The sequence below is a fragment of the Arachis ipaensis genome, chromosome B1 (assembly GCF_059453495.1).
Source record: "Arachis ipaensis isolate K30076 ecotype BB chromosome B1, ASM5945349v1, whole genome shotgun sequence".
Classification (NCBI taxonomy): Eukaryota; Viridiplantae; Streptophyta; class Magnoliopsida; order Fabales; family Fabaceae; genus Arachis; species Arachis ipaensis.
Genome location: NC_142436.1, coordinates 64,714,753 through 64,726,752, shown reverse-complemented (window position 1 = coordinate 64,726,752; position 12,000 = coordinate 64,714,753). Strand labels below are relative to the sequence as shown.

At 34.1% G+C, this 12,000-nt stretch overlaps 1 protein-coding gene across 1 annotated transcript; it reads left to right on the top strand.

Moving 5' to 3' along the window:
* The first annotated feature begins 9,547 nt into the window (after positions 1-9,547).
* Positions 9,548-10,999, top strand: LOC148576852 (protein FAR-RED IMPAIRED RESPONSE 1-like). The gene is made up of 3 exons (XM_088502800.1): positions 9,548-9,821; positions 10,161-10,852; positions 10,946-10,999. The coding sequence occupies exons 1-3, from the start codon at positions 9,548-9,550 to the stop codon at positions 10,997-10,999; spliced, it is 1,020 nt and encodes a 339-aa protein (XP_088358926.1).
* Positions 11,000-12,000: the final 1,001 nt, after the last annotated feature.

The window sequence follows — 12,000 nt, the reverse complement described above, 5'->3', positions numbered from 1 at the left end:
AGATATTTGGAGTGTTTGACTGTTGCATTGCATTTTTTTTAGTATATATATCATAGTTTATATCTAGCTATTGCATGTTGCATTTTTGCATCTTTTTCTTGGTATATATTTTATAGAAAGAAGTTGTAATTGGATGATGTGAATAGTATAGTACCTAGTTTAATTTTGTCCTAATTGTTCATGTTAATTTTTTTCAATATTGAAAATTAGGAAAAAGAACTAGGAAATTTTGAAATTTGCATCCATCACATCATACATACATACATATAGGAAATAATTTTGGTGAAAAACAACAAAGAGTTCCAAGAATTTTGTTTTTAAGGCATTCTATTGAATTGATTTGGAAAATTATTTTTAAACTTGCTTGAATGATTTTTATGGAACATAGAAGAGGAAAGAACAAAATGCCTTGTGAGTTTTTGGGCTTATAATGAGTGGTTACATATTCTAACCACTAATTTTGTTCATTGTGTGCTATATCTCTTCTATGATTGTGATCTTGATTTTGCTTGATTCTTTATTTCTGATGATTGATGTTTGAATGCATTGAGCATGATTGAGGCCATCTTTGATTAAAGTTTACTTAACCCATATGGCCTACCTTGTGCATCTACCTTTGTTAACCCCCATTTGAGCCTTATTCACCCCATTGTTTGTAATATCACCACATCACAACCTTAAGCGAAAACCCATGATCTACCTTGAATTGCATCCTTGATTAGCTTAGGTTGAGGTGTGTGTTTCAATTAAGTGTGGGGGAATGTTGGGAAACATTGGTAGTGATTCAAAAATTTGTTTTGGGTACTTATTGAAAATTTGAAAAAAATGGGTGCACATTCATGTGTCAATTTGCTTTTACCATATGCATTTGTCATAGAAAAAGAAAAAAATAAATAGAAAAGAAAAAAAATGGAATGAAAAAATAATAAGAGAGGACAAAGGTTTTCCCAAAGAAAAGAAAAAAAATGAATAAGAAATGCATATGTGTTTTGAATAGAAACTAAGGCATGAATGTGTATGAAAAGAAGTAATGGGTGATTATAATGTATTTTTGTGATTTGGTTGATATAGGTTGAGTGAGATACTTGAGCTAATCAAAGATCCAATTCTTTAGTCCACTTAGCCATATCTATCCCACCTTAACCCTAGCCCCATTACAATACTAACAAGTCCTCATGATAATTGCATTCATTCATCACATGTTGTTGATTGTTAGATGAAAAGCAATCCCTTGAAAGTATGATTAGAGGAGACTTAAGTGATTTGACCCTAGACACCGAGTGATCAGAGTGTAGACACACCTAGTGAGGGTTCAATTACTCAATTCTATGTTTCCACACCTCTCTTATCATGCATTCTTGCAAGTTGCTTCATTTTGAAACTTGAATCAATTCTTTGGATTTTGCTTGCATTGAATTATTTCTTTGCTTGGCCCTATTTGTCTATACTCTTACTTGGAAATTTGGTTGTTTGTTTTCACCAATTTCATAGGATATTATATTATAGATAGATATATAGTATATACATACTTGCATGCATATAGATAGTTGCATTCAATAAGTTGATTACCCCTTTGATTATTCTCCTTGTTTGGTTTAGCATGAGGACATGCTATTGTTTAAGCGTGGGAAAATTGATGAGTCCATATTTTTTTATATATTTTAGTTTAATTTGAATGGATTTCATCACATAAACTCACACTTAAGCACCAAAATAGCATACTTTGTGTTTTGTCCCTAAATTGATCTTAAATGTGAAAACATGCGTTTTTGTGCCTAAATTAGTGATTTTAACTCCACTTTTCATGCCATTCGATGCCGTGATATGTTTTGTGAATGATTTCAGGTTATTTTGACAAGATTGGCTAGGCAAAAGTGGAAGAAAGCATGTACAAGGGAGAACACATGAAGAAAACAAGGAAAAGCACACACAGACAAGTGTGCGTGCGCACAAGTAAGCGTGCGTACGCACAAAAAGGATTTAGCATGTGTGCGTACGCACACATCTGTGCGTACGCACAGGACCTTGCACGTGGTTTCATTAATGAAACACGTGCTGCGCGATTTCTGAGGGCTTTTAGCCCAATTTTAGAAGCTCCAATGCTGAATTGAAGTGCTATATGAAGGGGATATCAACACATATGAAGGCATTAGGAGAATTAGGACTTAGAACTTTATTTTTTTACATTTTCAATAGTAGTAGGAGTAGGAGTAGTGTAGATTAGGGAGAGCTCTCTTAGGGTTTTAATTAGGGTTCATGTAGCATTTTATAGCAAGCTTTGATTATGGATTTTGCTTCTTTAATTGTAAGCACTCTCAATTTCTTCTTTAATTACATTGTCTTTACTTTTATTTTCCTATGGTTCAAGTTACTTTGTTCATATTTGCAATTTTGAGTTTTTTGAAGTTTTGATTAATGAATTTCATATCTTATGCTTTCTTTATACTTGATTGCTTGTCTCTTGTTAATATTGTTGATAGTTGGTTATAGTTTTCTATTTTTCCTTGCAATTTTTCATGTTTTACTTTTATGCACACAAGGTGTTTGTGAGAATGCCAATTATGAGTTTTGAGTAGATTTTTATACCTTGGCTTGGGAATTGAGTTCCTAGGATACTAGAGTCATAATGTCCGATATTTAGTGGTAATTCTTGGGTAGTTAGTTGACCCTTTTTTCATTGACGCTAGCTTTTTATCAACTAGTTTGGTAAGTTAGCTAGGACTTATGGATTAAGGTCAATTATGCTTGCTTGACTTACTCCTCGATGTTAGGGGTTAACTAGGTGAGATTGACTCATCATAATTATCATAGTTGTGGTTATGCCGATGATAGGATTCCTTAGATCCTCTTATTCCCAAGTCAAGGCTCTTTTATGCATTTATAGCATTTTCACTAGTTTTGACCTAATTTTCTCTTTACTTGCATTGATGCCAATTTTGATCATTCCTTAGTTCTTTTATTTCTTAAGTTATTTTAATCTTTCGTTCTTTGATTACAAAACCCTTTTTGCTTCCACAACCGAAAGAGTGACACTTCTAATTGCATCCTAGGGAGAACGACCCGAGGTTTAATTACTCTTGGTTTATATGTTTTGGATTTGAGAACATATTCTATTTTGAGAAATTCTAGATCGACAATAGTCTTCACACCAACGTCTGTGATAAAATCTCTAAAATTTAAGTTGGAAATTTTGGGCGACGCGTACGCGTGGAAGTGTAATTCACGTATATGCATGAGCTACGTGCACGCGTGGGTCACGCGTACGCGTGACCAAGCGAACGTTGGAGGCAACGTTGGCAATCCAACGTTGGGACCAACGTTCTTGACGAGAAGCCCAAAATTGGAGTTGGAAAACTTGCATCGACGCGTACGCGTGGGCGACGCGTACGCGTGGATGCAGATTTTGGCCAGACTCGCAAATGCGTGAGCGACGCACACGCGCAAAATGCTGTTTTGACGCGTACGCGTGGGCGACGCGCACGCGTGGATAGAAAAACGTTGGTGCACCAACGTTGAGTCAAATCTTGGCGGCAACGCACACTCTTTTCAAAAGCAACGTTTGACTCAACGTTTTTGCACAAACGTTGCTCACCAACGTTAAGGCCAACTTCAATACGAATTGGCACCCATGCAAGTATGAACATTAGCTAGCCAACGTCCTTGTCAACGTTACTAACAGCCACTCCAAGCTTGCTTCAACCAAGGCCAAGGCCCACATCCAAGTACTTGAAGACCCATTTTGGGATGAGAAGAGGAGTATAAATAGAGGAACTTTGAAGATTGAAAGGAGCTCTCTGGGAGGCCCTGATGGGGCTCTGGGAATTCAATTCTCTGATTTCATTTCCTACACTTTTCTTTTAGTTTCTTTCGTACTTTCTTTATTTCTTTCTGCACTTTTCCCTTTTAGTCTTATGTACTTTCTTTTCTTTTACTGGGGGCTGACATACTGAGTACTGAAACTCTGCCCAAGTTTACTTTCTCGGCAATTTTTTAATTCTGCAATGTACTTTTTATTTTCATTTTCCATTTTTAGAGCTATGAACAACTAACCCCTTTCATTGGGTTAGGGAGCTTTGTGTAATTCAATGGATCAATATTAGTTTTCATAATTCTTCTTTCTTTTCTCTTGATCTTGCTAGAAAGCTTTCGTTCTTCATCCCAGTGGATAGTTGTCTTGGAAAAGAAGCTATCCATAATTGGATCTCCTTTGAATCTTGGAAGAGGAATGAGGAGATCATGCTAGAAATGCTTTCTCACATTGGATTAGATTGGGGTTTGGATGGATATCGTGACATGTAATCCTACCAACACTTTGATCTATGAATATGTGTGGTATAATCAGTGACCATACCTCATCTCTTCCCATGAGCACTTAAATCAAGGAATTGGACAATTGTTCATGCTTAGAGAGGTTGGATTGCCAAGGAATTGGGATCCAATCACCTAAGATTGCCAAGGAGATTAATGAATGCATTGATTGAGGAAGAGATGAAAATGAATTTGATCCGGAGAATTATAACATCTCCTGACCCCAATAAGCTTTCCCATCTCTGATCTACCCATTCTTTTACATTCTGTCTTTAATTAGATGCTCAATTTTCCCATTTCCATTTAATTTCTTGCAATTTAAGTTTTTGCTCTTACATTCTGTAATTTAATTTCTGTTCATTTAATTTCTTGCAATTTAAGCTTCCCGCCAATTTACATTCTGCGATCCCAATTTCAAATCGGATTTAGTTCAACTAGAACAATTCTCCAATTAACATTGATCAACCAACCAATCCCTGTGGGATTCGACTTCACTCTACAGTGACTTTTTACTTGACGACAATTCGGTGCACTTACCGATAGAAAATTGTTGAAAGACAGTTTTCATGACATCAGTTACTATTCTTATTTAAATTATTTGCAGTTAGTTTTGTGAATGCCTCAATCTTTTATGATTAGAAAATGACTATTTACTCTTATTTTTAGGAAACCACTTAAAAGAATTTATCTATATTATTTTTTACTAAGTTATTAGCTGGCCACACTTTAAATCATTGGCTGAAAAACCGATAAAATCATCAAGTAAACTTAAAAGATAATGAAAGAAAAAAATTTAAAATTATCTAAACTAATAAGCCAAAAACTAATAACTTTTACGAATATTAGTTCCAATGACACAAAGTTTCTTAAATTAATACAAAAAAATTTTGCTCAAAATTTTAATTTTGCAATAAACTCTTTCAGGAAGCTAAAATTTTTGAAAAAAATCTTATATTTTCCATGAAACTTCAAAAAATTACTATTATAATGGTAGAGATTTTTTTGCTTTTCTATCGTACTCTTGACCAATAATTAAATTTTACAACAGACATTTTTGAAAAGATATTAATTTTTAAAAAAATAAAAAAAGTAGAAGACAACTTTATCATTGAAAGTAATTTGATATCTATGGTAGATTGATTATTTAAAAATATTGTTTAAAAGTTTCTGAAAAAAAAAAACCAACACCATATAATGTCAAATTCAAAGGTTAAACCATCATTAAAGTTATGAATATTGATAAAAAATAATTAAAAAATAACTGTATTGTTTAATCAACTAACAATGATTCATTAGGACAAGAATAAAAAGTTTAAACATAATTTTTAAATAGTGATACTTCTACTAAAAGTATTAAAAGTTTGAATATCAAAAAAGAAAAGTAATTCTAGATTACAATTCTATTAAAAAAGATCTATTAGCTATATGACTGTTCATTATAGTCGTTAGGAATCTTGATTAGTAAATATTTTCTAACTAAATCAGTTAGTTAGCTATTAGATATAAATAGCTAAACTCTCTGCCCATTCATCAAGTCAATAATAAGAAATCAATTCTGCAATTTGTTCCAATTCTTTACTTTTTCTATTTTTATTCTTTTTTCATTTCTCAATATCACTTATATGGTATTAGTGAGGCAAACAATTTATGAGCGATGTTATCAACGATCCTAAACCATCCAATTAAAGATAGAAAATAGGCCAAAATCCATCAAGTCGACTTAGATAACTCACCAAAAAAGACGGGTGGGATTAGAAATTTTAGACTACTATAATAAAAAAAATCCGTCTAACCTGCACAGCCTAGCCTATAGATTTTGGTCGGTTTCGATGGAATAGGCGAGCTTGCCTAAAGGGCCCGCCATTTTATTTTTTCAAGGTCTAATTAAAAAAACTACCCAGACCTATATCAATATTATAAACCTGACCTAGCATAAAAGAAACTACCTGCCATTGTTGTAAAAATCGGACCGACCTAGGCAGTCGGACTAAAAAATTGGTGAATCGACTTTGGAACCGGTCTGGCCTAAACATAGGATCGGCGAAGAAAAAGAACTGGTAGAAACAGATTTGATCTAGCTAGTTTTGATGAAAATCAGTGAACTGACGAATTTGTAAAATTTGGACTGGTTCGAATTTTTCTTTAACTCCCCTAAAACGGCGTCGTTTTGATCTTTTTTGTTTTTTAAAGAAATTCCTAATTCTTCAAGGAGCCCCTCCCTAACCTACTCACTCACTCTCAAATGGCGGAGGCCAGAGGTAGAGTTCAACATCAATATTGTACGGTTGGTGTCTCATTGTCGTTCTTCTCGCCGGCTCCTCTGTATCATCGTGCCTCTGCTAATCTATGGCTCTGCGCTCTTTGTCGTCCATATTCACCGTGGCTCACTTTTTTGTCTCCATCTTCTCTGTGTAGTGCGTGCGGTAAAAGTGTCAATTCCAATGGAACGGTGGAGGTGAGTTTTTTTTAGTTATTCTATATTAATTTTTAATGAATTGGGTGATTATTGCTGTTTGTCTTCTGATGCAAGTTTAATGACCGAATTTTGTTATTTTTTCTCTAATTGTTGCTGTATTTTTTTTATTGTTACTGTTAAATTGATTGATGTTGTCCTATGTTATTGCTATTTAGGGTTGATTTTTTATTATTGATTGATGTTTTTTTAATAGATATATATATATATATATATATATTGATTTATACCATGGTTGATTGAGATATGCAGCAGTTGGATAAGCTCTGTGAATTAATTAGATTATAAGTTATGTGAATTGTTGAATTTTTTAGATAATTAATTAATAGGTTATGTGATAGTGTGATACTATGTGAATCTGCCGATTGACTAATTTTATGTTTATTTTTATATTAGTTATTTTAGAAAATGAGACTTTATTGTTGTTTAAGTATATTTTATTTGGTGATATTGATGCTGATTTATATCAAAGTGGTAGTGATAATAGTGATTTTTATATTGCATCTTTAAATTCTTCTGTTCAAGAGGGTAGAAATGAAAGTGAAGATGAGCCCAACGTAGCAAATCTGCAGCAAATTTTTGTGAATTTTGATCGTTGATGACAAATTTTTATGTTGATATTTTATATTTGGATATTTTTTTTTGTTATTTTACTTTTGAGTTTGTACATTGATAAGATCATAAGACTTTGGTTGATGATATTTTATATAGTGCTTTAAATTTGAAAGATATTTTAAGATTTGTATTATACTATAGTTATGTTTTAGAGTATTTATTTATTATTTTATTATAAAAATTTTTTTCGATTAAATCACAATTGAATTAGTTAAACCAATAAATTAGTGACTAGAAAGTTTGATGATCGGTCTAATTTTTAAAATTACTGATAAATTTTTAAAACCTTATATATAATTTAAATTTAATTTTAAAATTTTAATATTTTATATTTTTATTTAAATAATTAAATGAGATCAAGTCAGTCAACTCAACTAAATTTTTTCAAAAAAGCTCTACATCCATGTAAAAATTACATGGATGGTATCCAAGTACTTTCCACTCCACACATTTTCCCCCATACACACACTCGTTTGTTTTACACGCGCCTCATATAACGTATATAACGTAATCCTTCTTTTGCGTGATCAACCTTTCTCAACGTAAACCTTTCTCAATGTAAACCTTTTTATATAACGTAATCCAAGTACCTTCTTCTTCTTCTTCTTCTTCTTCTTCTTCTTCTTCTTCTTCTTCTTCTTCTTCTTCTTCATAATTAAATTCGTTGTTCTCTTTTATTCACGTTTTTATTCTCTGCATTATGGATCTGGATTGATTTCAACGTAATTAGCTTCGTCGTTCATCTTCTTCTTTGTTTTCTTCTTCGATCTGCACTTCTGAATTGAAACAATGAATGAATCAACTTCAAATCAGTTGAATGAGTGCGATTTGGATAATTCTTTCAAAACGTATCAATTTGATGAGGTTTGACTTATTGAATTTTGAATCTAATTTAATGGAATGAAATTGTAATTTTATTTGAAGTGAATTGAATGTCTGAGGTGATCTATATCTGAATTGAATTGAATTGAATTGATAATATATAACTGTGAATAACTGTGTGTGAGTAACTGTGAGTAATTGTGAGTAACTTTTCGGTTCGATAAGTACTAAAGAGTTGATTCACCATGTGCATGTGTTCGGTTCGGTATGCAGAAAGGAGTAAAAAAAATTAGACGAATATATTCTGTTTTATTCTCTAAGCACTATATAATTCTTTCATCGTAATTAACATTTCGGTTCACCGTATTTAAGATTTCAGTTCATCGTGCAAACCAACTGTGTTGTGGATGAAAAATTTGTCCCAAAGGTGGGAATGATTTTCAAGACACTAGAAGAAGCTGGAAAGTTCTACAACCATTATTCCAAACTTGCCGGCTTTTCTACAAAAATAAGGAACACGACTCAGGACGGAGACAAGATTAAGAATCAACTAATTGTATGCACCAGAGAGGGGAGGTGGAAATCCAAGATATCTCCAACTTTGAAGACAAACCCTTCAACTGGGTTAAATTGTCCGGCCAGAATTTACGTACACATAATGAATGATGTTAGTCTTTGGACAATTTCCAAAGTTGTTTGAATCACTCACATCCTTGTTGTCCAGACCAGGCTAAGATAATCAAATAACACAGGGAGCTTAGCATGTTTGTGCGTCACACCATCGAAACCCATGAGGAAGCCAGAATCAGACCGAGCAAAACTTACCAATCATTTGTGACAGCAGCTGGCATCCACCGTGAACTAGATTTTATTGAAAAGGATGTGAGGAATTACATCATAAGGAAAGTACGGAATATTTCCGAAGAAGACGATGCCAAAAAATTTGGGATGTACCTAGTAAGAATGAAAGAGAAGAACCAAAATTTCTTCTTTGAGCTCAACCTTGAAGGTGATCACTGCATTAAACATGCATTCTGGGCTGATGCAAGAAGCAGGGCTGCATTTGATTATTTAGGAGACGTGATTTCATTTGACACCACCTATAACACAAACAGGTATTCGGTTCATTCATATATGTTTTTTATGTTCAGTTCATGTATATATTTTGGTTCACCATGGTCTGCTTGTTTTTTTATGCAGATACAATTTGGTTTAGGTTCTTTTATGGGCTTGAATCACCACGGTCAGTCGACACTTCTTGGATGTGCACTGATGAAAAATGAGGACATCCAATCATTCAAATGGTTATTTGAGTGTTGGCTACGTTGCATGGGAGGAAAGGCACCAAAAGGTATTCTTATCGATCAATGCGCATCGATTCAAAGGGCAATTGAGCTGTGTATGCCAACAACAATTTACCGCTGGTGCATCTGGCACATTATGAAGAAGATCCCAAGCAAATTAAATGGCTACAAGGGACACAATGAAATTGAACAAGAGATGAGCCATGTTGTTTGGAACTCGTACACAAAAGAAGCATTTGACAGAAACTGGATCGATTTCCTCATAAAGTACGGCCTCGGAGGCAACAAGTGGCTTTCAGGTAATTGAGATTTCAATTCAAATTATTTTCATGCTTATATATCTTTTTTCCCAAAGCATGCACTATTTTCGGTTCACCACACCTTATGGGTTGGGTTTGGTTTACAGAGTTGTACGAGGATCAGCATATAGGGATTCTAGTTTACTTGGATCACCACTTTTGGGCCGGGATGAGAAGCACACAAAGGAGTGAGAGCATGCATTCATTTTTCAACAAGTTCATCACACGGAATAGCTCCTTGAGACAATTCGTGAAGCCATACGACAATTGCCTAGCAAGCAGAGAGAGAATTCGATGTTACAGATTTTCACACCGTGATACCATGCGTAACAAAATCAGCAATAGAGGCACAGTTTCAACATGTATATACCCATGAGAAGTTCAAGGAAGTTCAAGCTCAATTCAGAGGTAAAGTGAACTGTATCAAAAGATCAATGCATTCCACCTTAGGTTTCATAACATATGAAGTCATAGAGCAGGTTTCCAACTCCACATTCAACAAGTTTGTCGTCACCTACGATGTAGTATCACGAGATGTAAAGTGCCATTGCTTGCTGTTTGAGTCTAGGGGCATATTGTGCCGCCATTCCCTAAGCGTCCTAAGCTTTGAGCGAGTGGATAATGTGGCACCGAAATACATATTGGAATGCTGGAGCAAGAACATAAAGAGGAGGCATACACACATCAAGAGCAGCCAAGATGAACCTCTACTGGAGTCAAGAAGTAAGAGATTTGACGAATTGGTGTTTCACTCGCATAATATATGTGAATTTGTATTCGAGTCTGAAGAGTTGACCGGAATTTCGCACCGAGCATTTGACAAGGTCATGGCAGAGATGGAAGAATATCAAGAGAGAAGCAAAGGAAACAGTTTGTTAACCCACGAAGAAGCGACATTAAGCAATGTGAATGACCTTCAAAGCCCACCACGTGTCAAAATAAGAGGTCGGCCCAAGAACAGACTTGGATCAAACTTGGAAAAAAGGATCTCAAATGCCATGAAGAAAAAGAAAAAGACAGTTCCAAGCGAGGTAAAATTGACTTGCTTTTTGATTAGTTAAAAATTCAATTGTTCATTTTGCTAATATACAATTAATTATGTCTTTTGTAGTTGAACCTTTTAGACTCCGGATCATCGATTCAGTCAAGCTCCACTATTTACAATGCACCAGATATGAATTATCCAAGAGAGGATTGTATAAGTTTTAGTTTTATTAATGTACAATTTTGTTCACCCATGAGCAAATTTTGGTTCACCATGGTTATAGCAGGGTTAATTTTCTGGATGTTGTTAGTCTTTAATGAATAGTCACTTTTTTTGTGAAATTCTATATTGATATATGAAGTTTTTTTATTCATCTAGTGTATTAATTTCGGTTCACTGTGTTTAGGGTTCAAGGGTTTAGGGTTCAGGATTCAGGGTTTAGGGTTTAGGGTTAGGAGTTTAGGGTTTAGGGGTTTAGGGTTTAGGGTTCAGGGTTCATGGTTTAAGGTTTTAGGGGTTAGGGTTTTAGGGTTTTAGGAGTTCATGGTTTATGGTTTAGGGTTTAGTGTTTAGGGTTTAGGGTTTAGAGTTTAGGGTTTAGGATTTAGAGTTCAGGGTTTAGAGTTTAGGGTTTAGGGTTTAGAGGTTCAGGATTTATGGGTTCAGGGTTCAGTGGTTAGGGTTTATGGTTCAAGGTTCAAGGTTCAGGGTTTAGGGTTCACGTTTTAGGTCTTCGAATTTTCGTACAGTGTGTTTACAACTTTCGGTTTACCCAGTGTATTAATTTCGGTTCGCTGTGTTCTTTTGGCATTCGTAATGTATTGGTAAATACACTGATTGCACTCATCGAGAACCTGGAATAAAACAACAGCCAAACAGTTCCAATAGATATATAAATTAACATCTCAGATGAGTAATCCATTTTGAATCAAATATAAATATTAACATTTGATACAGACATTGTTATTAAGAATAGATATATACATTAACATTGACATATATACATTTGAAAAAAGCATTGTTTGCTTTTTTAACAAGTTAAACAAAATATTGTTAATTACAACTAGTATATGCTATTTGCTATCTAAATCCCCAGATGTGAATTTACAATAAGGATTGGAGATGATAGCAGATGACTTGGAGAGTCTTATTACTTCAGATTCCCAAATCACTTGGTCTCTGATTTTGTTCATT

Excerpts from the sequence above, each read along its gene's own strand:
- LOC148576852 (XM_088502800.1), top strand. The coding sequence starts at position 9,548 with ATGGGAGGAAAGGCACCAAAAGGTATTCTTATCGATCAATGCGCATCG. Across the intron at positions 9,822-10,160 it reads AGGCAACAAGTGGCTTTCAG|CAATAGAGGCACAGTTTCAA; the intron begins GTAATTGAGATT and ends TAACAAAATCAG. Across the intron at positions 10,853-10,945 it reads AAAAGACAGTTCCAAGCGAG|ACTCCGGATCATCGATTCAG; the intron begins GTAAAATTGACT and ends TGAACCTTTTAG.